Genomic DNA, 26,639 nt, shown 5'->3' on the forward strand with positions numbered 1-26,639 from the left:
GCAGAACATTTCTCTCTGAGCATCTCAAAGGCACTCATTATCGTGACTGCTTTGGTGAGAACAGCATTCCTGCGATGGAAACCTGCAAGTTTTGCACAGAAGACAAAAGTACCAACAACATAAGAAACAAATGCTATCTTACGATGAGAAATTCTATTCTTTCATTGCATTTTCCGACTGGCCTAGGCTAAGAGGTTACAAGCATTGCCTAACAACTCACAAGAGGCTATGGGTTGGCTTCTGCCTGGAGCTTGCTTCTTCCCCACCAGAAGCTATTTATGGTTGGTTACATGGGAAGGGATGAATTGCAGCAAATAAATGGAGTGCGCTGACAACCCTGAGAGTCATCTTCCATGAGAAGGGGTTCTGATGGGGGATTAAACTACTTAGTTATCTGCGGCCTTATTTGCACGCCGGGCATGCCCTTATAGTACGATCTGCCCAAGGTCTTGGTCTTTTCTCATGGCAAAAGGACAGCAGAGAAGGGCAGTAACTGACCTTCATTGCCCTCAAGGCCAAATATACCCGAACTGGGGTTGATTTGGCCACACCACCTGTAGGAAACTCATCTGACAGCTACTGGCCTCTTTCCTGCTCTTTATCGTTCTGCCTATTTTTAAGTAAAAGAGGCAGAAACAAAGCAGAAATGTGTCAGCAAGTGGGAAGAGATCACTATTTGATCACACAATCAAGTCTAGCAAGATGTGTACACCAATAGCTTGATGGTAATCATTGTTTTAGTTTCAGCTCTCTTAAATTCTCTAAACATATTTACCATAATATAAATATATGTATTTTGCATAACAAACATTATCATAACAGAAAAACTCTCTCTCAACTGGGTTTCTGCTCATTTCCTACCCATAACTCTCTAACTTTGGCCAACACACGACTGCTGAAAGGTGCCCTTGGATCCACATTTCCTGCATTAGCTGGTTTTGTTACTGTTGAGAATGGCTTTGGTCTTGCAGCTGTAAAGCACGAGGGAAAAACGATCAGCCTTGTGCAATCAAAGCGATGGTGAGTTGTGCGTTATGTTCCCCCCCTAAAAATTACCTTCTCTTGGTCCGGACGAAGGCAGATGGTAAGGCTTGGCTCTCTCTACAGCCAGCTGCCTCTGACCTCTAGGAAGGGTCTTGCCGTGCTGGGCTGAGAGAGAATTTCTGGCAACTGCTCTCTGTCTCCAGCGAGGAGCACGATCATTCTGGTGAACAAAAAGCGTAAAGCAAGAAGTTTCACCCTGTATATTTAGCCAAGTGGAAGGAAGACTAGAATAATAGCAGAACCTACAACTTTAAGTTAAAACCATGCCGGCACCCTGCAGAATCTCATTCTGACACGCTTGTCAGCACCCACAAGTTTCACGCGGCTGACAAAACAGCAGCCTTTCCCTTGTTTTTCCTGAAACGCCACTGCCCCAGGTGACTGAATCTCCAGGGCAGCGGCGGGTTACGTTGGACAAAAGGAAGTGAGGATTAAAATGAGGAAGAGAAAGCTACCTACACACCCCTTCCCCCGGGATGGAAGCTTTCAAATGCAGGACCTAAACCTTCCGGAACCACCCCACAAGTTTGCTTCCCTGGAGAACTATGGTTCCGGAAAGCAGCAAATGGATCACAGAACCACAACAGAAGTTCACATAACACAGAATTTGACCTGGCTACTTTGAGACTCAGAAGTTAGGTAAGAATTTCTGTCCTAAAAGTGGTAAAACGAAAGCTGTGGAATTGCAGACCTCACGCTATAACCTGAGGAAATAATAAAAAGAACAACCCATGATGCAAACGTTGCCTGTGGGTTGGCACCCAGAGTTGCGTGCGAGATACCAGCGATGACATACAACACACTCTTCATTCCACAGTGACCCAAACAACTTCCAATCTTCTGAACGCTACATAACGTACGTCGCTGAATATCTGAATGGTAAGAGTGGCTGACAGGAGATACTTATTTAATCCTCAGACACAAACAAACTGTTCGAAGTGGAGTCAACAACAGCCTGGAACACAGAATTTCCAACTGCACGGGGTAGCTTTGGAGTAGTGACACATTCTGTTCAACTTTTAGGTTCAGCTGTAACGTAAGGTGCAGAGGCTTATTGCAAGTATTTCAAAGAAGGGTGTGATAAAGAAAGCAGGATTCTTACTGAGCGCTGTTAAACCGGTCAGTAACCCCTGAGAGAAACTGGCACACTTGGCAGGACTTTTACGCTTACCATGAGATGAACGTTCATCGCCTGGTTCAGCTGTGGTGCTGCCATACAGTTGGCACGCTGCAGGTGCCGGGCTAAAAGAATCTCATGAATCCGTAAAAATTTCTCCAAACACTTCTATGAGAAATAACACATTTTAAAACATATATGATGACCCTGCCTCTTCTCTTGGCAAAGAAGGGATTCAGATTTTCCTCTTGCCCACACTTACTTGTTCAGAGTCTGTGAAAGGCAGCCTCAGGAAGTCTCCCACTAGTCCCATCCCCCGACAGATGTCATACATGTCTTTTAATAGCTCTTCCTCCTTTAACTGAGCGGTGTCTTCCTGCAGCAGAGCCCAAGCCTCCACCATGCACCTGTAGTTAATTTTTTGAGATGTAAAGGCGTATTAATAGTATAACTAAAAAGATGCCCCACAGTTATTGTGCTCAGAGTTTAAAGGAAATTTAGGGGATTGTGATTTCTAGTGTTTGTTCTCCACCTTTCACAGTATTTCAATGCCAAAATGGTGGCATATATTTCTTTACCTATTGGACAACAGCACAGTGAGGAAAAGCCGCTCTTCACGACTGCTTGAGAACGGTGGCTTCATCACCTGCATGTATCTGAGGGCTCGCCTGTGCTCTCCTTGGCACATGAGGGACCGAAGAATTCTCACGTGTTGCCACGACACAGGTTTGATTGTAGCTGGGTGAAAGAGCAGGGCCAGGGAGTTCTGCCGAAGCTGGAGATAAGGTTTACTAAGATCACAGAATCCCAGGTTGGAAAGGACCTCAGCGATCATCTAGCCCAACCTTTCTGGGAAGAGCCCAGTCTAGACAAGATGGCCCAGCACCCTGCCCAGACGACTCTTGACGGTGTCCAACGTGGCCGAGTCAACCACGTCCCTGGGGAGATTATTCCAACGGTGACTGTCCTCAGTGTGAAAAATTTCCCTCTGGTGGCCAGTCGGAATCTCCCCAAGAGCAACCTGTGTCCATCCCCCTTGTCCTCTCTATGGGACTCCGTGTAAAAAGGGAGTCTCCACCTTCTTTGTAGCTGCCCCCTAAGCCCTGGTACACGGGGATGAGATCCCCTCTGAGCCTCCTTTTCTCAAGGCTGAACAAACCCAGCTCTCCCAGCCCATCCTCGTATGGCAGCTTCCCAGTCCTCTGATCATCCTGGTGGCCCTTCTCTGGGCCCCTTCCAGCCTGGCCACATCCTCTTTGTATAGAGGGGATCAGACTGGACACACAAGCACACAACAAAACCGTTCAAAAGTTTCTTCAGTAAGGGTGAATGTCCTTGATACCGGACAGGTAAATATAAATTCTTTACTATTTGCAGGAAAAAAAAATCAGTTAGCCATACAGAAAAAAAACAGAGTCTTTGAAAAGGAGTGATTCACACTCGGCTAGGGTAACCAAATCCCCATAGGCAAACATCACTTCTTATAAATACAAGTTATTCTCCCAGACAGGTTGTATTAAAATTGTGACAGGCAAAGAGCAACCTTCAGCATCAGAAGGAACATGAATTAGATTGAAGAGTCACTTTTGCGGTCTTCAGTCTCAAATCTTGCTGCTAGGATGGTCATTTGACTATTTAAAGTACCCAAACCACCCAACCTGAACAGACGGCTTTGGCAAGTCACACGTCAAGCATTAACGTTGACTTCTTCATTGTCTTAATCCACTTCCTGTCAACGCAATTAAAACCAAACTGCAGATCATCACATATTGCTGAAGGTGCCGCTGAAGCAGGATTACAAAAGAAGCTTCCCATGTTTTATCACCTGTTGTTAGCTAAGCACCAGGTTTTTAAAGTCATTTGCTAGATCATAGCCTTGTACTACAACGTATGCCTAACTAAACTGTCACATGCTTACTTCATAGTCCTTGTGGTCTAGAAGCCAAAATCCTTGAATAAGCTTAACAAGGCCCGAAGGGATGGCAAAGGCAGCTGCGAAGGAGTCGACGGAAGCTTCTGTTTTGTTCGGAAAGGAATGTATGATGTCTAGCAGCAAGTAAATTGTCTGATATCAAGTATCTAATTAAGGCTAATAAATTTGCAAGACCAACAATTTATCAAATGAAATAATATTATTCCTATGATTAATATAATAGGAATAAATAATAAAAGGAAATAAGAATATCATAGTGGTAGGACGCAGAAAATACTCATGTATTAGTCTTGCCGTTTCATGCTGTTGCAACCTGAAGATAGTCAGGTCCTGACAACAAAATTGCATTCTGAATAAATAACCAGAAAGACAGACTCTTTGATTTCTCTAAGGCATTCAGAAAGGTTGCCTTTTGATATTTAAACAGTCCCGTTGGAAACACAGGCTCCCTCTTTAGTCACTGGAGCCACCAGCTGGACATTCAAAACACGAGAACGGCCAATGCTTGATTATTAAAGCAAACAAATTCTACAGCTGGTTTCTTCCCTCCTTTCCAGCGTATATAAAACAAGTGAAATTAGGGTGTCCTTACAGCACAGCTTAGCTCTGGATGATTAAAACTGGATTTAAACCAGTATGTGGATCACTCATCGGCAGTGTCGTTTTCTCTTTCTGACAGCTGTTTTGGGGGGTCTATTCTCATCAGAGGGCTCCGGGGTGCAACAGCTTTAAAGCCCCTGCTCTCTAGGCTCCCCTCTCGGGTCAGGCAACAAACAACCAAAGCAACACAGTGTATTTCGGCAGCTTAAAAATTCAGTTTCTGCCCAATGACTTTTCCCTTCTCTCTCTCTATTATTCTGTGTGCCCGCACTTGTAACAGCACAAAAGCAAGCCCTGTTAGCTGTGCTGGAAAATGGATGATTTCAGCAACATCAGGTCCTGGTAAACCGCTGTCAGAAATCCTTTTGCTCTGAAGCAGCACATTCCAGTGCATCGCTCGAGGAAGCAGCTGTTTGCTACAGCTGTGGGTGCTTCAAAAATGAAAAACAGTTTACATTTTGAGAAAATCTAGGGGGGCTTTCTACCTTTAACATTGCTTAGTAAACCTGTTTTCTCACATCAGAAAAGACTTTGCAACAAAACATTTCAAAAATTCCTAAACAATCCACAGTACAAAGAAATCAAACAATGCTTCTGTCTGCGACTTAATTCTTAACTACACGTGTTCATCCGAGTGTGTTTGAAGCACAAATTAGAAAATGCATCGAACACGTAGGTGACAGACATTTCAGACCCCTGATGCGCGTATACTGGAGGTGTAACAGAAATAACTCCAAGGGATACGATTGCATGTTTGTGGCTTTCTTCAACGCCTTCTAGCAAATAGAGCTCCATCAGTGCCTGGAATGAAAAGGTAGAAGCTTTTTAAAACTCCTCTCTTTGAGAAATCATTGGCTTTGGGGGAGGGCTGGGCTGGGGCTGGGGTTTGTTGTGGCTGTTGTTGTTGCCTTCAGCGAACACAACACTCACCCATAAGCTAGGAGGTGGGTATTTCCCCGTTCCTCCTTCATCTCTCCGCCACAGCTTCTCAACTCGGTCTCCTAACTGGGAAACCATCCCATCGATCATCAGGCAGTCAGAGTCCCGTTTGCCTCTGGAACAAAACATAGCGAGGATTTGCACAGAGGAAAACACTAATTGCGGCCTCTCGGTGTCACAGATTTCCTCCAGCCAAAACAAACCCAGCTAAAGCTCCCACGACTCCAAGAAAGGAACAAACAGACAAAGGCACGATCGTGACTTGAAATCGACTGGAAAGAAATTTCGGAGTCAGGTGAAAGGTGCTCATTAGATCCTAGTGAATTATTAAAGGAGCTCCAAATAGGAATCCAAAAAGCTCCCTTATTAAGGGGAAAGTTGCAGCGACCTTTTAGTTTTCAGTTTTTCTTTTGTGCCGCATTACTTGTAATACAAGGGCAGTGTAAGCAAAGCTACCCCAAACCTCACGCCCCCAGCGGGAGTGTTCCCACACACAGCGGTGAGACCCCAGCACGGCAATGTCAGGCTTTGGTCTCAGCACCTCGCTTTTGTTACTGAAAGACAGTCACGGTCAGAAAGCTGAGCCCACAGCTGAATTCTGGTATCACCTGAAGCAGCACGTTTGCGCCTCTGCACGTGCCATCACAGTGATGGAGGGCTGGCCTGTGAAACACTGCATTCCTCAGAAGCCCATCGCAGGCTCCTGCGGGCTGCGATGCCAGCCTTTCATTTCCCGAGGAGGACGAGCAGAAGCAGCACGCTGGAGGTGGTGCTTCTAAGGAGCCCGTGAGCCTGTACGAGAGTTACCCGAGAAGGACGCGCAGGAAGAGGAGCTTGAAAGCCAACGCCTGACATAGAGCAGCTTCCACCTGGACTCCTCCTGCTGCACCTTGCTCACGGTGCCACAGCCACGGCTACTTGAGGACTTTCTTTAGGTTACAGAACAGTTGCCAAAGAAAAATCTGTTCTCACCTAACCCAAGGCACATCACCATTATGCTCGTGAGCCAGCCCAGGAAAGGGAGTTCCCGTGGGGAAGGGACTTTTATCCAGTAGCCAGGAGAGCGCTGGCCGTGCCAGCTGCATGTGACTCTGCCCATCTCCTTCAATGACACCGCGGTGCTTGGGAGTAGGAGATTTGGGCCTATCCCCTTATCGCCATCTATCACTGGTCATTGAGAGAGATTATTTTTGCTTTGTTTTTTGTTTTTGTTTTTTTTTTTCTAAAACATGCTTTCTTCTGTGTCCAGAACAATTGCTCTGCAAAGGCCGTGCCTTGCTGACCTGGCCGTGACTGATCCTGTCCTCACCACACGACCTTTTCCAGTGGTAACAAATGACACAGAATTGCCAATGAATTACGTGCACGTCAAAACAATGATGATACCAACAAAGGGCACTAAGCAGAGGTATATATCAACATTTCAACACGGGAAAGGAACCTCTCTGTTCAGCAGGACACGCGCATCACTCCAGTCAAGAGTGTTGCCAGCAAATGCATGAAGCGTAGCAAATACAGCTGCTGATGGAAAAACCACTTGCTGCCGCTTCTGAATTTGCAGTGGAACTGCTCTAGAGCTTTCCTGCACGTCCTACCTTGATAAACGCTCCAGTTGCTGTCGACGACCAGCGTAGTAGCTCCGAATCAGAGGATAATTGTAGAAAGGTCTAGAGAAACGCATCTCATCACCTACAGGCAATAAATAAGAAGTAAGTTAAAGAAGTCATATCACATTTTCAACCTACAGTTTTTGACTAAAAAGACAGAAGAACACACAAGCTAAGCATCAAAAGCACAGGCAAGCCTCCGACTTTGAAAGAAGCCCATCCTCCTTCTGCCTTTGCTAAAAGAGACCTATGACACAGGAGTCAATTCCTCCTTGTCCTAAGTGCCATTTCAAGCTTACAGGTGATGTAGCATCCAGAACATGTAGTGTCAGCTGAAGTTCACTCTAAAAAAAAACCCCCAGTTCGCAAAGGAAATGGGTTTTTAAACGTGTCACGTGAACATGCGTAAGACAGTTAAGGCTGACAACAGGATTTATAACCCATCCAAATGATGAACTATTTCCAAGGTGTATTTTTTCCTCAAACAATCCGTAAAAAGTTCAAAACACGCACGTCAGGCTTTTACTGTAAAATCAAGCATTCCCGTGTTGGTGCTTTAGGAGTTACTTGTTTACAATCCCAAGGATTTCAAGCTGTGGGCACGAGCAACTCCCTCCCTCAGAGGCTTATTGCTGTTTATGAGAAACACCCCGGAAAGAAACTGTTGGCATCATTCTGCACGACGTAGTTGAAAAAACAGTGAAATCTCAATTTCAGCAGCAGAACTTCAGCATCTGCTGTCACTGAACCGGCACGACTTGGTATTGATGAAGCCTTGACAAAACCATGGGGAAGCACGTGTTCATAGGAAGCACTGACTGCTACAGACGCGTGACAGTTTAGGCTTACCTGAGCCCTCTGGCAGGAGGCGGGACCCACAGAACCAGAGGAGCACTCGTGCATACAAAGCTGTGAGGCTGGTCACCGCCAGCTTATTTGTCAAGTCTGCAAAACATGAAAAGAAGCTTAAGAGGACTGTTGCTGTGCAATTTCTTTTGTTTTTTATAAAACTCCCCTCATTGCACTAAAGAGAAAGTAGAAAAATAACACGGTAGAAATCTTTGCCTGTGCATTTTTCACTCCGTATCACGTCCTTCTCTGAAGTAAAAGCCCACAATCACAAGCAACCCCTACAAAGAAGAAGATTCACTAAAGGTTTAATAAAAAGAAGTGAAGTCGGAACTACTAAATCCACTCATGGATAAGGCACCTGTTCTTCACGTAGCAGAGACGTTTACTCTAGCAAAGGGACATTCTCTTTTCTCCTCAATATGCCAGGAACAAGTTCTAATAGAAACAGCTACAGAAACTCATGCAACTCACTTTACATGTTACTCATTTAGGCTTCCTCTCTGATTTTAGTAATTTCCAATCCAATATTTGCATGCAATCACGCACTGCTAGCTGACAATCAAAGGGAGTATTTGTCACAGTGCCACATCCCGTTGCTGTAATTTCAAGCCGGGTGCTTGCACAGCTCCTTGCTGAACGCAGCCTCCCCACCCACTCGCACCAGCTCCCCAACAAACTCTTGCCCTGAACTCAACGCACATTACGTGGCAGCCCCAACCCCTCCCATTTAAGCCCCTTCTCCCCGCTACATTTGACTTTCTGCCAATCAGCAAAACCAACAGAAGCTCCTCTTTCCACAATTACAGTCCCCAGCATCGTTCCAAATCTTCATAAGACATACCAGAGAGTTAGAAATACTGTGACAAACCTTCTCCAGAGAGCTCTTGTGCCTCTGTTAGAAAACAGTTCAAGACTGTGCTAAGGTTGCTCAAAAGCAACTGGTGGTGCTGCAGAGCCTGTAACATCTGCGGGTCAGTGGAGCTGCAGGAGCCGTCAAACAGCGCAACACCTTTTCAAGAACAGGTATGAAATCGTTAGCCTACAGAGCCATTGCAGAGTTTCAAAGTGCACTTCCAGATCTGCGGGCAAGACCATCTACCAGCAGATCACTGAATAAGCTCAACTGGAAAGACTGATTCTAGGTTTGCAGCATGGCTGCACTAGTACTCACAGATTCGGTCAAATGCGCCTTTTGTGTAGATCACTCTGCTCCACGTCCAGTCAAGGGCCAACTGTAAATTAGCAGCAGAACTTGGCTGCTCTTTAAAAAGAGAGAACAAAAAAGAAATGAATCAAGAATTCCAAACGAAGAAACCATGCAACATAAAAAAAACATAACAAGTCTTACCTTTAGATGTCCAAAGCTTAATGCAGCCAGTCAGAAGCCCTACAGAACCTGTCTGGGCAGCAGCTGACAAGACCGCCTCTAACTGCTCCTCCTAAAAGTAACAGGCAAAATCAAAGGAGAATCCTACCTGCTTTCAACATCCAAACCACCAACAGTAAGTGCTTGTTTCTAACCCTACACTCACTCAGGCATCACAGGCTGGGCTGCTTGTTGCTGTGAGGAGCACATGGAATTTTCCCCCTGACATGACAACTTCCCAAAGGCTAATTCTAATCTTTATTTGCATGCCTCTGCATTATCCTCTCAATTTACTGCGTTCCAATTAACTATTCCCAGCAACATGCCCTGCTTATACCCATGGCACATGGGGTGCAGAGAAGTTTGCCATCAGGAATGCGCGAAGGGGACAGAACAAACAGAACTCTGCAACGTTTGCATGGAAGCAGTGAAGCCAAGATCAAGCAGCTTTCCAGGCTATGAAGACATGAAGGAGTTACGACACCCCAAACATTAAGTTGTCATTTTCCAAAATGACAGAAAAGAAGTGAAACATTGATGTTCTAATAGGTTTCAGTTTTAGGCGCTTCAAACACTGTGTTCTAATGCTGTGGTGATCCTTCAGAAGGGCAAAGCACAGGCAGGCACAGACGTGCACTGTTAAGGAGTAGCTTAGTGCAGCTGGTGTTCTGGTACTTCTTCCAGGTGAAATGATCATAGAAACATAGAATCATAGAATCCTTAAGGTTGGAAAAGCCCTCTAGGATCATTGAGTGCAACTGTCAACCCAACACTACCATGTCTCCTAAATCAGGCCCTCAAGTGCCACGTCTACATGTCTTTTCAATACCTCCAGGGATGGTGAGTCCCCCACCTCTCTGGGTAGCCTCTTCCAAGGCCTGACCACCCTTGCAGTGAAGGCATTTTCCCTAATATCCAACCTAAACCTCCCCTGATGCAGCTTGAAGCCGTTTCCTCTCGTTCTATCGCTAGTGACCTGGGAGAAGAGACCAACCCCCACCTCACAACAGCCTCCTGTCAGGCAGTTGCAGGGAGCGATAAGGTCTCCCCTCAGCCTCCTCTCCTCCAGGCCAAACAATCCCAGGTCCCTCAACCTCTTCTCATGAGACCTGTTCTCCAGACCCTTCCCCAGCTTTGTTGCCCTTCTTTGGACACACGCCGGCAACTCTATGTCCTTCTTGTCCCGAGGGGCCCAAGACTGAGCCCTCATCAAATTTTCCTTTTTAGGGCTTTTGCTTTTTGTTTGCTTCTTTCTTTGGCTTTTTAAGCACATTCAGAAGTATCTTTCCCTTCTAAATAAAATCATCACATTCAAAGCCATTTCTACACATTCGAATACACACATCAGATTTCCATCTTTTTCTGAAACCAGTCTCAGACAAGGAAACACACCGAGTACAACTTACGGTGGCAAACAAAACCCCAAACCAAGCTTCTTGTCCCTAATTCTGAGATTTGTCTTACTCACATTCACAAGCAATTCCTGCTCAAATCCCTAACAAGCCTCTGAATGATCTAGTCTCAATTCAGCAAAGGGTATGACAAATTTCTGCATTTCCCAATTATTTCCAACGTGGAGCTGACATCAGATCACCCAATCTGAATGGAAGAGCCTACATCAGGTTTGCAAAAGAAACAGCCGATGGGCCAGGCCAACCTGCCAAGACGTTCATGTTAGCTACCACACTGTGCACAAGGGCTCTTTGCCCCAACGCACCCCCACAGATCTGGTGAGGAATCCAGTAGAGAGGAAGATGAGGGCAGGGAAAGACTGCTCTCCCCTTCCTACCAAGTGCTCCTCTGCCTGATGACTCGCGTGCTGAGCATTTTGCTTAGAGCCTGCCTGGGTGAAGATGGGTTCTTCATCACAAAGGCTGCATCTCTCATGGAAATCCTTCAGAGGAGAGAGAAAGGTTGGTGCCCTGCAAATGGGAAACCTCTGAAGGAGGGGGGTGAAGTCACTGCGGTGGGATAAAGCAGAGAGAAGGTGGCGGGTGTCACGAGCTAAAGGTGACTGAGGTGTTGCAGCAACAAGAAGGCAGTCCCAGAGGAGTCAATTGGGCACCTGTAGCACAAGGCAAAGGCTACAGAGGTGAAGATCTGCTTTGAGAGGCTGCAGAAAAGCTGACCGATGAAGGGAAAATACAGGGAAGTCATCGGGTAGAGCTGCCAACAGCAATTGTTTGCTGCAGCCCACGTCCTTGGAAGCAAACGATCAGGTACAGTGCCGCAAGCGGATGTTCGCAGCCACTCGCATCCGAGTGAGACACCCCCATCGTCAGCTCCTGCACGGAACCTCATGCTTTGAGAGACTGACGGGGGGAAGGTTGTTCTGAGGGAACGATGCTTCCTTTTCTCCAGTCTGCCCTCCTTTTCCCAGCTCATCAGGGATCAAAACCCAAACTCAGGACCACGCAGGCAGTTGCACTCATTGATGAGAGAGAAGGAACAGCTTTCCCCGACTTTCTCTTCCTGCTCCTACAGCAGCGCTCTCTTCCTTTCTAGACATTCAGGCCCTGATCGTGCTTCAACGGGAGGCAACGGTGGGTTTACACTCCCAAGAGGGGACCTCAAACATCACCATTTGCATAAAACTGGCAGGGTACAGTTGCAATTACATGTGTGGATGGGCAGGAGGAGCATTAAATGGTCCCTGACACCGAAAGCAGCGCCATGGAAAGCTTAGGAAAGGTCCATCTCTTGACATTCTCCATAAAGACACAGTAAAAGATCACCTCCTTCTGGAAGCCGCTGCACGTCACATGAACAACTCCAGAGCTCAGCAGGCACGTGCCATCTGCAGAGACAATGAACGTTGAACAACATTCCATACTCTCACCGTGATGGTAGCACCAGTTTACATTTTTGTCACAGCAACCTCTGGAAAGGTACAACTGAGTACCCGTTTTCCTCATGACATCACTTACAGCCTTTTTTAGAAAAATAATGGCTGAGTGTAGAAGTTTTACCCCTGGGGCTATCGAGGTGCTGCGCTTTGAGCTTCAGCCCAGAGTCATTTCATCTGATCACCAGCACCACTTCACGGGCTGCGTTACAGAAGCACCCAACCCCCAGACCCAGCCGCCTGTCAGGCAGGTGTCACAACAGCACACACTTGGTCAGTACAACGTCATCACAGTTGGGTGGGTGGGGGGTTGGGGTGTTTCGGTTTGGTTGGGTTTTTGCGTGACAAACAGTGAACAGGAGAACCAATAAATGGCATTTGAGCTCGGTTTAAGCTTATCACTACTCAAAGCCGTGTAATACCTACCAAAATTATAGGTGCTTGGATGAAAACACAGCTCAGGTTGTGGATAAGAAGGAGGAACTCTCCAGCTTAGGCTGCGCTCCTGCACCACAACATCCAGAAGGAGGTTTGGAGCAGTCGTGCTTGTCACAGCGTCCAGTGACCACAGTGCAAAATAGGGGCAGTCCTGAAGGGATTCTTCTGGCCTGAAAGAAAACAAGTGCAGAAGCTAAACGCCGACTTTCCAATGAATTACGGGGAGGGATACTGAAACCAGCTTCATAAAAACCTACCTTAGTGAGCCTGGCATTTGAGCCTGATACCAGCAGTCCAAGTCAAATACACCCAAATAAGTAGATGGTTTTCCCTGGCCACGTGTATTCACTTGCCAGCTGAAGACTGAGACACTGGTGCCAGGAGATATGACTGGAAAAGACAAGACATTGTTTCTTATTGAGAGAAAATACAATCTATCTGACATTTTCAAAACATCACTTTCTATTTTGGCTTCGTTCTGTTACGTCACTCATGAAACGCAACACTTGACTAAGAAGAATTTTAAAAATGTACACCATAGCATCACCTCTGTGATAGGTTTCAGTCATGCTGCCCCCCTTTGCGAGTTCAACCTGTGTCCGTCCTAAGACAAATCCAATACACAATTGTCAGGTAATCAAGTTTCCCATACAGTAAGAGTGCATCAAGATGGTTAGAAAAAAAACAAAAACCAAAAAACAACCCACCACCCTAGGAAAACATACATTGCTGCTTTTAGAAAGCATACAAATACTTGTCGTATACACTTGATCACTCAGCTGGCATTATTAATTTCCAGATTCGACTCGATTACGAGTGTTACGAATAGCTCCTTTCCAGCACAGTCAGAATGAAAGAACACAATTATCACACAAAACCAACACCAAAACCCAACCCCAACAAACAGGAGGTTGGAACAAAGGGTTTAACATCAAACATTGACCATGTTACACTCGGGTTCTCTCAAGAAGTGGCATGGTCTGTCGTCTCTGGGGAGAAGGCATTCTCCAGATGTGAGCAAAGTGGGGGGTGCATCCTTTACCCTGACAGAGCAGGGAACCAGGAGACAGGTCATTTGGCAAAATGGGTCTCTGTTCTCTGCTGACTTCATCAGGGCTGCTCAGGGAGCCTCCCACGCTTTACTGTGTTTCATCGTGAACTTCTGTGCCCTTTCACTTGTGTGAGCCGCTGAAACTGCCTTTGAAGATGTCAATTAGTTTCATAAATCAGAAGCCAGCTTCATTTCTAACCTCAACCCACATCCAACAGAAGCTCATGTGGGCCCACAACTTGAATAGTTTCTGGATCAAAGCTAATGAGGAGCCATCAGAAAAATGACAAGCATTTTTCCGTGCCTCAGACTTCATGAAAAGGGGACCGAAAGGGCCTTTTTTGTTGGTTTTGGTTTGGGTTTTTTGGTGGGTGCGCCTGTTGGTTGTTTTTGACAAGGTTTTAGAAGGCCCTCTCCTCAGAATCATGACACAGGTGGAAAAAAATCAAAGGGGTTTTCATTAGATTTTGACACGCTGTTGTTAGAGGATGGCACCCCAAAAGAGGTGGAAGCTGCCTCTTCAGGACTAAGACAAAGCTAATAAACACAAATAGCCTAGAAAGTCATGCCAGTGTCGTCTTTGTAACAGCAGACATAAGTTAAGGCCAGTAAGAAGAGAGGGAAGGGCATTCACACACCCAAACAAAAGGCTGTGAAAGTTATCACTGCAGCCGGCTCAGAGATGTGCTCAGAGCATCACTGGATGTGCAAACCCAGAGATGCACATCTCATTATTGCAAGGTAATGAAAGACACCAGAGGAGTTTTAACTGTCGATCCGGACAAGGGAAGCCAGAAGCTATTGCTTTAAGAGCTTGTAGGTGTAGGAACCTATTAGACACAGAGAGGGCAAAGTGCACAGGCAGATCATAGACTCGTAGAATCATTTAGGTTGGAAAAGGCCCCTAAGATCATCGAGCCCAACTGTAAACCTGATACTGCCAAGTCCACCACTAAACCCTGTCCCACAGCGCCACGTCTGCACATCTTTTAACTCCCTCCAGGGATGGTGACGCCACCACTTCCCTGGGCAGCCTGTTCCACTGCTTCGCAACCCATTCTGTGAAGAAATTTTTCCTAAGATCCCAACTAAACCTTGTGCTCTAGACCCTTCACCAGCTTCGCTGCCCTTCTTTGGACACACTCAGCACCTCAGTGTCTTTCTCGTAGTGAGGGGCCCAAAACTGAACACAGGATTCGAGGTGCAGCCTCCCCACCGCCCAGTAGGGGGGGACGATCACTGCCCTACTCCTGCTGGCCACACTATCTCTCATACAAGCCAGGATGCTGGTGGCCTTCCTGGCCACGCGGGCACACTGCCGGCTCATCCAGGTGGTTGGGGAAGGTATCAAACAGATCTGGCCCCAGGACCGAGCCCCGGGGAACACCACTCCTGACCGGCCGCCAGATGGATGCAGGTGCAGGCATAGGTTGGAAGAGGGGAAAAAAGAAAGTTGAGGGAACATTCCTAAGCAATGGAGGGGATGATCTTACTGTTCAAAGATGAGAGCTGGAGGAATAAAATGACTGACAGGCGTTATAGAGGTGACCCCACCATACATCGCTACAGCATGTCAGCAAGCATTGAAGGGAAAAATAGGGTTTATTTTAACAAGTCCCACAGAACCTAAGCACCCAGTTTTTCCTTTGAAATAAGCCCAAGAAGTTAGTCTATACAGATATTGAAGACTTTCAGGCTGTGGGTATGGAACAGCATTCATTGCTTGGATGCCTAAACCATTTAGTTTAGAATCACCAAACACGGGCATCAGGAACAAACCTTCATCAACGCTGTCTTCTCTGTCAATGCAGTTGGGAAAGATTTCTACAGCCTGACAGCTGAGTAACTTGGCCTTGCTGCCCTGCCCTCTCAAGGGAAAGGCTCCACCCGTCAGATCCAAACTGTACTTTTCAACACAGGATGCCAAACGCTGCGGAAAAAATCACAGGTGAGAGAAAGGTCATTCTGAGAGAAAAGCAGACATTATACCTCAGTAGGAAAGAATGTCTATGTCTAATAGAACCTGCATATTGTACTGTATCTCTCCCAGGTACTTAATCTGATGGCAAAGAGAAACTACAGCTGACACGCAAGAGAACTAAGTGTCAAACCGTAACGGGTAAGTTTGGTCGTAAAAGCTTTGCACATTTTCAGAACTGAGCATTTCCCTCGCATTACTGGTTCTAAATGTGTTTTGCAGAATTCCTTGCACCATCCCGGTTTCTTCACAAACCTACTTATTTATCTAGAAAGAGAGATCTGAAATAATGCCATACATAGGCATGCAAAGCGCTTTGTTCCATGACTTGATCACAGAACTGATGAAGTTAGAGGAGTCGTGGCCTTCCAGCAGCCAAAGCTCTCTTGCGAGGCGTTATCTATAGGCACACACCACTAGAGTGAATGCCCATCCCTCGGGAGTAGCCATGAGAACTTCTTACTGAGTCACAGCCTTCTCTCAAACCACGTCAGCTCCTGCCAGCTCCTCCTCTCACCTCCTCAGGGACTGATGGGTGAAATATGCCTCCCTTCCTTCACCAAGTGCAGCCAACAGCAAAACAACACGGCAGACATGGCATGCACGTGGGCAAGGCGTTTAGGGGCACGAATTACTACAGAGTCAGCAAACTAATCTGAGACCTACAGAAACTCCAGCAGGATTGTGTGGAACCTCTGAGACCACCATTTGCTAAGCAAGCATTGACTGAAATACTGTCTTTCCAAATACAGCACTTGGTCAAATGCTCTACCCTACAACACATGGGTGTGTGGATTGTGGACAAAGAGCAGCTCTACAATTAAAAACCAACCAAACAAAACCAAAAGCTAAGCAGCTAAAAATCTCCAAAAACCTACCAGAAAATAAAAAAATTGATTGTACCTCATTCTACCCAAGTTTCCTAAAGTTTCAGAGCTCTAGAAGGAACTGGCATGAGACAATCCATTCTCGTATGACCTGATATGTTACATTTAACTCACCTACTCTGAGAACAGGCAAGCTTTCTCTTAACCATTCTAGGAAATACTACTAATAAATATCAAGGCTGTAGAGCACAGATCCTCTCCTACCGCACCTCAACAGGAAAGACATGCTCTGAATTAAGATTACTTTCCCATCAAAAAGATTTTGCAAGGGTTTCAGGCGTAACACTGAATAAAATTATACATTCTAAAAACGCGTCTTCTATCTGTTAGATAACAGAGAGATAAGGCTAGTTCATCTCTATTTTAAACACAACCTCTTTGGAGCCACTTCTAAAAATTTACATATACTTTTTTGACCAAATCAGACCACTCTTTACTGTATTTGCGTATTTTGCTGGCTTCAAGAGCAGAGTTCATAGGTAACGCAGCCAAAAAGTAGAAAGAGTTCTCTTTAGAGCTACTAAGTTTCAGGACTAGCACCGAAGAGACCCTGCAGGTGAGCGTCATGTGAAGTCCTGCTGACAGAGCTCAAAGGCAAAACAAGAATTTAAACCTGAAGACCGGAACAGAATAAAGCTGTACGCCCGTGTTTTAAGGAAGGGAGACAGACAGAACCTTATTCAACTCTGCAGTTTGGTTAAACAGAGCTACTCAAAGCCCTGTCTTCTCTTCCTACATGCCATTCACTTGGTGTTTAAATGAAGAATCATTTTATTTGTAAAAGCTGCTGCCTCTTCAGGAACTGAATTTATACGGGCTCTTTGCAGACGGCCCTGGCTGGAACACACGACACGGCGGTATGAAATTGTACGACTTCTTTTCAAAAAGTATGGACAAAGGCCGTGCCCGGGAAGACTCAGCAAAAGATTCTTTCTTTTTAAGTCATCTCTGAATTGTCATGGTCAATATTCCCCCTGCCAACTTCACTGATACTCCCTTAGGGAAAAGGACTCTTTCCATCCTTTCACAGACGTGCACGTCTTACCTCGTACATGACTTGTCCTGAAGCCAAGCGCCTCCTGTCTGCGAACGCTAACTGCAACAGATGTAAACTCACGGCATCGCCTTCACTGGAAAAGGTACAAATGATGACATTTGGTTACAAAGCTGCTTTATAGTCCTCGTTACCCTTTCCTTAGATCTAGGCTGAGGTTTCCTGAATAGCACTGTCTTGCTGAAAAGAAAAACAGCCCTTCCCAAAACCTAAGAATTGGTCACATTTAGCCGCTAAACCACAAAGGAGGAAATTTGGACACTAACAGCTTCTGGGGCAAAGGCTACCCATACAATCTGGAAGCTTCAAGATGTTCTATGGAATAAAAATGGTTGGGAACAGTTCTTGGCATTGAAGAGCTCGTAATCAAAACTGCTTTACAGTCAAACTGAAAAAGATTGCCACTCCATGAGCAGCCGAGCTGAGTAAATAGCTTGCTGATGCTGAAAGGGGCAGATCTTTCTCCCCTTCCCTTCCCACCAAAGCTCCAGTCCCTCCCCTGCACACACGGCACCTTCCACACCCTCCTTTCAGTCATTAGCCCAGCAGGAAACCACCGACTTGGCTGCTGAGCACCTTCCCTGCCAGGCGAGCTGAGCTGGCTCACCAAGGCTCAGGCTGGCACCAGGGAACCGGCCATGCTGTCACCTCCTCCTTTAGGGGCAGCAGGCTGGTGGATCCGCACCTTTAGTGCTCTGGAGCTGCAGCCTCCACTGCGCTCCATGGTATTTTAATACCACGGTGTGAATATCAAGCAAATCGTGAAGCAGTCATCAGGAAACAAAGGAAGCCATTTAAGAATGCCAGCACAGAAATAGAGCCACTGTCACTTTGCTGCCTTTCAGCAGGGAGGAACTAGTAGGTCCCTCTCCATCCCTGTTACATCCTGTACAAATCGCACCGTCAGCCCCTTCCATACCGGAGAGAATCTCCTGCACGGCTAATTCAACAAAACAAATACACGTGGGTCAACTCTAGGTGAACAAATACTCAAAAAAAAAAAAAATCAGTGGCCGATAGTAAGCTTTTATTCACCTTTCTTGCGTCGACTGAACAGCCCACAAGTAGCAGCAGTTGCGAGGATCATGCTCAGGCTCTTGAAAAGTAACGGCGCAGACAGGAATCCTTCCTCCTTCAAGCTGACAGTGGTGCCTGCAGGGTTAACAAAAACAGAAAGCAGGTGAGCCTGGTGGCCCTGCCTGTTTGTAGAAGGGGAGAAGCATCTTCTGAGCAAAGAGCCCCTGACGTGCTACTCCTCAAGGCACAGAAGGTCCCACTCCCATCTCAAACAAGGGAGTCACGGGAGCGACTGCTTTTGATGCAACAGCCACGAGGTGCGGAAATTACTGTCCATCACGGGCAATAACCTGGCTTTATCTCCTCCTCTGCCTGCGGAGGAGGAGCAGGAAGGATTCCTTCAGCTGCCAGGCAAAAGATTCTTCCTACTCTTGTCGCCTGCTTCAATATTGAACTGAAAATGCAGCCTCTCTTCTGCACAAGCTGAAAACAGCGCCAAACACCAGTAGTGTCTTGTTTCTTTACTTGGACTATCTAAAGCGTTTCTCCTCCAGACTTCTGAACCTTCTTTGCACCTTCACAATCTATTCTTGCCACCTCACTGTCCCTCCACTCTCTATTTATGCCGCCAATAGTTCCCGGTGAGTCACTGCAGATTTGCTTACGTGAATCCCTATCTGAATTGGGTCAAATATTCTAGGGGGGATTGCTCTTTGGCAGAGCTGAAATCATCTCCCTAATTTCTCTGTTGCTTATCCCTTGACATGACCCTTATTCCACCTCCAAGTGTTCCAAGCAGACTTTCATTCCCATGCATCGCTGCCTTGGAATGGGTCAATCCCCTCTTTTGGTCGAGGCTGAAATGTGGGAGAGAATGTCTTTTCAGCCACAGATCAGCTCTTGATCCTTCATGTCTCACTCCTTTCAACCTGGACGCTTTAAAGAATATGATCACCACAATCCCATCATTAACATACTTCAGCCTTTCAATGGGTGCCCTCATTGCAGGAGCTGGTTCTGAGAAATAATGTCTACAATCTCTTTCATTGAAACACACACAACTCCTGCTGTCACTGAATACTGCTGGTGGAACAAACTGCCTTATGGAAAGCAGCTCTCTCACACCCTGACTGCTTGACAGAACCCAGAGAAGGGAGCTTTCCGCAGTTCCTCAGCCCACGGGCACAATAAGGAGAACAATCCCAGCCCGCTGGGGAGAAGGCGGCCCACTGAATCCAGGTATGGCTCAATGGTTACTTCAGAAGGGGATTCCTAAACAGGCCAAGATTACACTCCACATTTCCCTCCCTGAAAAAGGGCTCTTTAAATTAACAGACTTCCTCCTCAAGCAGAGCCTTGAGAGCCCTGCACCTCCAGGCGTGACCAAGTGCAAAGGCCGACTTACTCCCGCTGCAGAGTTTTCATATTCCACAGTGACAGGGAGCCATCGGAAAAACCCACGGCGAGCTGGTTGCTTCTGCTGATGTAGCACAGGGTCGATATTGCTGTTCCTGAAGGACACTGTAACTGAAGGCAGAGATGTCTCCCTGCTCTGCTCACGGTTGCTCTTCCTTGTGAAACGCCAGCAGCAGCTCTAGTGACAACTGTTAGACCTGCACGCACAAAACCACACAATAAAGGAATGCGTTATGCCATTCAGGTTGCATTTGAAACACTGACGTGACAACATGTATGATTTAATTCTACCGTCCCCGGCAAAATACCCATTGATGCAATACTTTGTCTGCTCTTCCCATTTTGTACGCATTCAGAGCACATAGGAACTCTCTGACTGGACAGGTATCCTCGCTCCTATTTCAAAACCAGGTGAAAGCGTAACCTCCATAGACAAATTCTTCCTGGGCTCTGCACATCAGGAGTTTGGGCCTCATGGTGAAGCTACTTGAAGTGAGACCAGCTCCCGAGGCCACTCTTGTAAGAGCAAAAACAGCATATGCAATCCGAGTACACCAAGTACAGGTTCCGTTTGGTCAAATGCAGGGATTTTGGTAAGGCATATTTACTTTAAAAAACAAGCCTAAACTTTGCCCCAAGTCAATGAACAGAAGCAGAAGAACATTCCCAAGAAATAGGGCACGTCCGACTGTCATGGTTTTAGCTGGGATAGAGTTAATTTTCTTCACTCTAGCTGGTATAGTGCTGTGCTTTGAAATTAGCATGGAAAAAAAAACCTGTTGAGATAACACACAGATGTTTGGGCTGTTGCTGGGTAGCGCTTATACTAGTCAAGGACATGTCCAGCCTCCCATGCTCTGCTGGGAGCACAAGGAGCCAGGAGGGGAGGGGGCACAGCTAAGGGAGCGGATTCAAACTGACCAAAGGGATATTCCATATCATGTAACGTCATGCCCAGTATGCTAGCTGGGAGGGGCTGGCCGGGGGAGGGAGGGAGCAATCGCGGCTCGGGGACGGGCAGCGTCGGTCGGCGGGTGGTGAGCGGTTGTATCGTTCGTGTTTCCGTGGTTTTTTTTCCCTGTTTTTCCCTTTCCCTTCCTTTTCCCTTTTATTATATTAACATTACTGTCATTATTATCATAATCATTTATCATTATCATTTTATTGTAATCATTAAACTGTGCTTATCTCAACCCACAAGTTCTTTTGCTCGTCCGATTCTCTTCCCCATCCCACAGGGGTGGGGGGGGGGGTGAGCGAGCGGCTGTGGGGTGTTCAGTTGCCAGCTGAGGCTGAACCACGACACCGACACACCTTCCTGTCAGGCAGCTGCACCGACTCAGATGGTCAGATTCCTACCCCTCACTGGCGAGAATCACCGTGACAGAGGGACCCTGGTGGGAGGGGGTATTTGTAACCTTAGGAGGAGTATGAAGCCACTCCCATTTTTAATCCTTTCAGGGCCAGACGATGTCAAACCGCCACCTGTAATCAGCAGTCATAAACGTCTGCACAGCAGTAGCTTCAAAGCGGGATGCGTGTTGTTGATTTAAAAGACACAAGTTTTCTTACTTTTCTGTTCAAGTTTAGAAACCGCAAGCTCACCCGATGGTTCATTCTCCCTCTGACTGCAAGAGAGATCATCCAAACCAAGGTCCACCACAAGCAGATGACCAACATCTGTCGCCACCGCTGCCACGCCACAAAACCCTTGCAGAGCCCGGTGCAGGTGCCAAGGCCTCACGCTGGCTCCTCCGGGGTTAGTTATGGGCTCTACAGCAGTTACCTACAGGAAAACTACAAGTTAGTATTTCAGCTCTTTGACAAGCTAAATAGAAATCACTCAAAAGTGAAGCCAGAATCAGCCCATCAGAAGCAAGAAAGTAAATACAGGTTTCTCAGACTTAAAAACACAGCATTGATCCCAATTATATCCAGACAAAACAAACAAAGAAACCAACCCCCAAAAATGTCCTGTACAAAAATCCGTTACTGCCTTCCGTTTACTGGGTTTCCTGCAGGGATTTCGCTGAGCTCACTCCAACTGCAATGGTGCAGTCTATTATTACAGCTTACCAAGTTCCATTTTCTACTTAGAAACCATTAACTCGAAGACAACACAGAAAATCCGTTAAATGCAAGAAACTTGACCGTATTTAAGGGACTGGAGTAAGAAAGGCCAAACTCACTCTCGCTCTCCCACAGCTCCCAGCCCGTCAGCACTGGGATACAGCCCACGCCTTCTTTGCCAAACAGGTACTAGGGCAAATCTCGGCTCTCAGTCAGACGCGGCAGCGGCCAAGTTGCAGGGGAGACACACCGCTGCCACGGCAAGGGAGTATTGTTACAGAGAGCGGAAGGGAGATACCAGCTTAGGGAAAGTTACACCAGTCCTCATTTAGAATCAACAGAGCAACCAGGGAAAGCAGAAAAGTTTTCAGTGCCGAAACAGCGGCAAAAAGCCCAGCAGCTGGTTCGCCAAAAGCCAGCTCCGGCTGAGGAGAAGCGCACGCTGCTCTGTAACACGCGGAGCCGCCTGCCAGCAGCTTTAGTACAAGGCCCTGATGAAGACAGACCTTTCAGCACCTGCAGCCCCTCCCGGGACAGCCCTGACTGCTCCAGCAGAGACACCAGCACGTGAGGGCTCCTGCACTAAGGCTCCACAACAAAAGAACACGGGCTGCCCTTCAGCCTCCTTGCATAATGTCACACAGTGACACCAGGGAGCTTTACATCAACAGCAACCTGTTACACGACAATGGAACAGAGCAGTGAGCACCACAAGGAGTCCTTTTTTTATATATATTGGTTTTTCTCCCCAGAGGTGGGGAAAAATTGACCAAACCTTGAAGCCCCAAAGTTCTCTCCTCTCCCGTATCAAGCACTTGCTGTGACTGCGCTGCCTGGCAATCTGCTACAGAATTTACCTTTCCCCTGGGCCACAAGAACTCTACTCCTAGAAGTGCCCGCAGTATTTGAGACAACTTTATATTGTTTCACACTTCCTGGAAATCAGATGAAATCTCCAATCTTCTCAGCTACTCAAAGCACCACCAAAAGTGCGTTGATTATTCGAATTCTTGCTGCTCCAAGCCTTGATGACTCTCAGGAGGAAAGCAGAAACACTGCACCTATCGTGCTGCGGAATCAGCCAAAGTTCCCGTGTTGCTGTTAACTTTTTTTCTTTTAAGGTCTCGTTTTGTTGTTGTACAACTGGCCCCAAATCCACCTTTTCCACTTTTGCATACAGGTTCCCAGTTTTAATGCTTCAGTTTTCCCTGTAGAAGCTCCTGGAACTGCCTATTTTCCCACGGCACCAGGCACTGGCTTTGCACACTCTCCTACACTGCTGCCAGCTCCTTCTGGGAACGAACGCAGAAATCCTGTCTCAGCTCCCTGACTCTGCATGCTGCCCTTCTGCCTCACACAAACCAGGAAGAGTGGGGAAAATACCATTCCAGAGCTCTGAAACATGCAACCGTTATAAACCAATTTAATACCGTTAATGTTGTCAATTCAGATTTGCTTTTACAAGTCTGAATGACTGCACGTCTATGTCAGCACACAGCTTGCCTTTCCATCTCAAACGCTGAGATTTATCAGGATGATCGGCAAACCCACACAGCGGAGCACCAACCCAGCTCAGCTCGTTAGAAATCACCACCCCACAAACGCTCACTGCCAGCAATCACACTGTAGCGCTACAGACAAACAAACCCCGCCTGGATTCTAGCAAGTCAAACCAAACCACGCTCTGGAAAGCTGAGTAATACGGAAGTATTTATCTGTCGCAGATTCTAAGGTGGTAAAGATAGAGGGAACCTTGATGTTCCATTACCTTAAGGTGACTCTTGTCTACACTCAGATAAGGAGCCGAGGGGAAAGGACGTCATCTGAGTTTATGGGTTAGAGAAGGCAGGGAAAATTAGCAACATTACACCAGAGTATCCCACCGGCACAAGCACCATATGCAATAAGCAGAGGTTCAAGGGCTTCAGGCTGAAAGTCAGTCTGTAACCACCTGCCAGGTAACGCAGTGAAGCCTGTTTTTTCCCATCCTAAGTCAACAGAAAAATGTGCTTTGCTCTGAAGTCACCTGCTTGCTAGTCCGAGACTCCTGGGAATGTGCCGAAGTCAGCTACAGCACAGCCATGGAAGTCTGAGATATTTTAAAGACAGTATTTCTGACATAATGAACCATTCAGGACATGTATGTTACCAACACTCGAAAGGCAGGGTGAGGACGAGTTCTTTGTCACTCTGGCTAAAAAAAAAGGTAGTTTTCAAGGCCTTTTTGTCAAAGTGGAGAATTAGGTAACTACGTGCTCTACTGTAAAACCAGAAAACTTGTTTGACTCTCAGCAAACTCAAAGGATAACAGTACCGTTAACCCCACGATTTCACATCAAGGTGCTCTCGACTGGACACTCTGCAGTGACAGTATGATGACACAGTAGAGAAATTGGACGTCCTAGCAAAGAGACGCTCCAAAGCTGCTCCTGAAACAGCGTTATGCAGCACCTGACAACGTTTCCCCCATTAAAAAGGACCTACCCTTCCTGGCAGAAGTACTGCTGTAACCACGCTTGATGTTCCAAGGTCGTACAGGCAGAGAACACTTCCCTCTGCTTCTCTCAAGCCAACCAGCAGCCCCGTTCCCGTCTGCCAGGAAACCTCCTTCACCACGCGGATGGTGGGAGGCTGCTCACGGGCTCCACTGAAACGGTGTGCAGAGAGCCGCTCTCCCGTCACAGCGCTCACGACCTCCAGCTGAGGGCCACACGCCAGCCAGGCCAGGCCACCTCTCCCTGGAAGAAGAGAAAAGGCTGGCTAAAGCAAACTCCCAAGAGAGGGTTGAAAACAACAGGAAAATCACAATCACTGCCCCTTTGCTTCAACAGAAGTACCTCACAGAGCAAGAGAGGCTTACCGAATTCCAGTCGATTATTGAAAATCACCCACTGAATCCTCAACCAATGCATCGTAAAATGAACCACCTTATTATTTTGCATTTGGACTTGGCATTCCTGCACTGAAGAATTCTGGTTGTTTGGGATAAAGATTACAATAGATTGGTCTCTAGTCTTTATACCATATTCAGCTTGGTTTTGCTAGAAATCATCTAAATACATATGAGAATACATCTCCTAAAGCATAATTCAAATATGGCAAAATCTCAGCCAATTCTTTTCTACTTTACTAACTTTGCTTGACACACGCCTACTTTGGGCAGGGATTTGGACTTCAACAAGGAATTACCTTAAAATGGGCACTGCGGGAGCCAATTTCAACTTTTACACGCGCTGATCACAGAGAGAAGTTAGCACATTTAGTTTCACTGAACTACTTCCAACACAAAGGGAGTATTAACTCAACTACTGCACTTACAGTCACACAGAGAGATTCTACATGGTCTTCACAGGTGCCCGGACACCCAGGCAGGCCCCCAGCACTACCTTCAGATCACCGACAAAGTCAGCTACCTCATCTGCTCAGCCGCTCTCAGCAGCTCTCCCGGGACACTCCTCTGCGTCCTACTAAATACTCTGCAAACCTGGCTGCAGCGCCTAACAGGGCTTTCCTCTTCCTTCTGTTTTTAGTCAGGCTAGGAAAGAAAAAGCAGGGGGGGTTGCCTCTCTAACACTGTGGGAGAACTAGTTCTGCACGGGATGTTATGATGGTACAAATAAATACAGCCCAAAACCACACCAGGACTTTTTTGTAAACTGCCTTTCATTCAATTAGGAGTTGAGGAGGGCTCACTGACTTGCCCGTGTTATTTTAATAGCTCAAGACTGGCGCAGGCTGTTGTCCTTTCAAAGTTTAACTCTACTAATGTTTTAATGTTAACATTTTTCATCATTTTGTCATAGTTCATCCTTTCTGTTCTCTCAAAACCTGACGCACCTGAGCAGCACCAACCTGACACAGCTGATACTGTGACCCCGTGCCTCAGGTCACCTCCAGGCAGTAACAACTTCACAGCAAGACCCAATTTCAAGGAAAAGGCTCACCTCTGGAAAACCGCCCACGCAGCACAGAACCTCGGGTGAGCTCATCTTCCCCAAGAGCCTGAATGGTCACCTCGGGAAACGGCAGCAGGCTGCTCGTTACCTGAGCCGCGAGGTCTCGCATTCTTCACTGTGAATAGAGAAGAAAATGCAAAAAGAGGCTCCTGACAGCCATCGACATTTTTCAGATTGACAGAACTTTCATCCCTTTGCCGTGAATAATCTCCCGTCCACCTCCTGCGGCTCTTTTCCTTAACAAAAGGGCACTCAGGACAGGTTTGGATCTCACAGCAGAGCAAAAGCAGAATCCTTTGCTTTTCTGATGCCTACGAGATCACCAACAAAAAGGGACGCAGGGGTACTGACAGGATAAACAACACGGGAAAAAAGCCCAAGACACTGGAGTCAAGTCAAGCGAGGCGGCACGAGTCAGAGAGTGAGTTTTGCATTAAAAAGCTCCAGAAAATAAATAAAAAAGAACAAG

At 46.7% G+C, this 26,639-nt stretch overlaps 1 protein-coding gene across 1 annotated transcript; it reads right to left on the bottom strand.

Moving 5' to 3' along the window:
• Positions 1-656: 656 nt before the first annotated feature.
• Positions 657-26,279, bottom strand: LOC135310939 (protein ELYS-like). Its single transcript, XM_064440063.1, has 24 exons — positions 26,159-26,279; positions 24,699-24,952; positions 21,750-21,930; positions 20,134-20,341; positions 18,747-18,863; positions 17,703-17,787; positions 15,572-15,722; positions 12,999-13,131; positions 12,730-12,911; positions 12,113-12,255; positions 9,441-9,531; positions 9,264-9,353; positions 8,961-9,101; positions 8,869-8,877; positions 8,090-8,185; positions 7,229-7,322; positions 5,625-5,748; positions 5,439-5,495; positions 4,080-4,226; positions 2,740-2,927; positions 2,424-2,568; positions 2,216-2,329; positions 1,057-1,204; positions 657-971 (listed from the first exon to the last, which is right to left on the bottom strand). Exons 1-24 carry the CDS (start codon positions 26,277-26,279, stop codon positions 835-837), a joined length of 3,156 nt encoding a protein of 1,051 aa, XP_064296133.1. The 3' UTR covers positions 657-834.
• Between the last annotated feature and the right edge of the window lie 360 nt (positions 26,280-26,639).

This window comes from Phalacrocorax carbo, unplaced genomic scaffold (genome assembly GCF_963921805.1).
Source record: "Phalacrocorax carbo unplaced genomic scaffold, bPhaCar2.1 SCAFFOLD_32, whole genome shotgun sequence".
Lineage (NCBI taxonomy): Eukaryota > Metazoa > Chordata > Aves > Suliformes > Phalacrocoracidae > Phalacrocorax > Phalacrocorax carbo.

Coding starts and splice junctions, on each gene's coding strand:
- LOC135310939 (XM_064440063.1), bottom strand. CDS start 26,279: ATGCGAGACCTCGCGGCTCAGGTAACGAGCAGCCTGCTGCCGTTTCCC. Junction 1,205..2,215: donor CGATGAACGTTCATCTCATG/GTAAGCGTAAAA, acceptor TTTGTTCACCAG/AATGATCGTGCTCCTCGCTG. Junction 972..1,056: donor TTCGTCCGGACCAAGAGAAG/GTAATTTTTAGG, acceptor CGTGCTTTACAG/CTGCAAGACCAAAGCCATTC.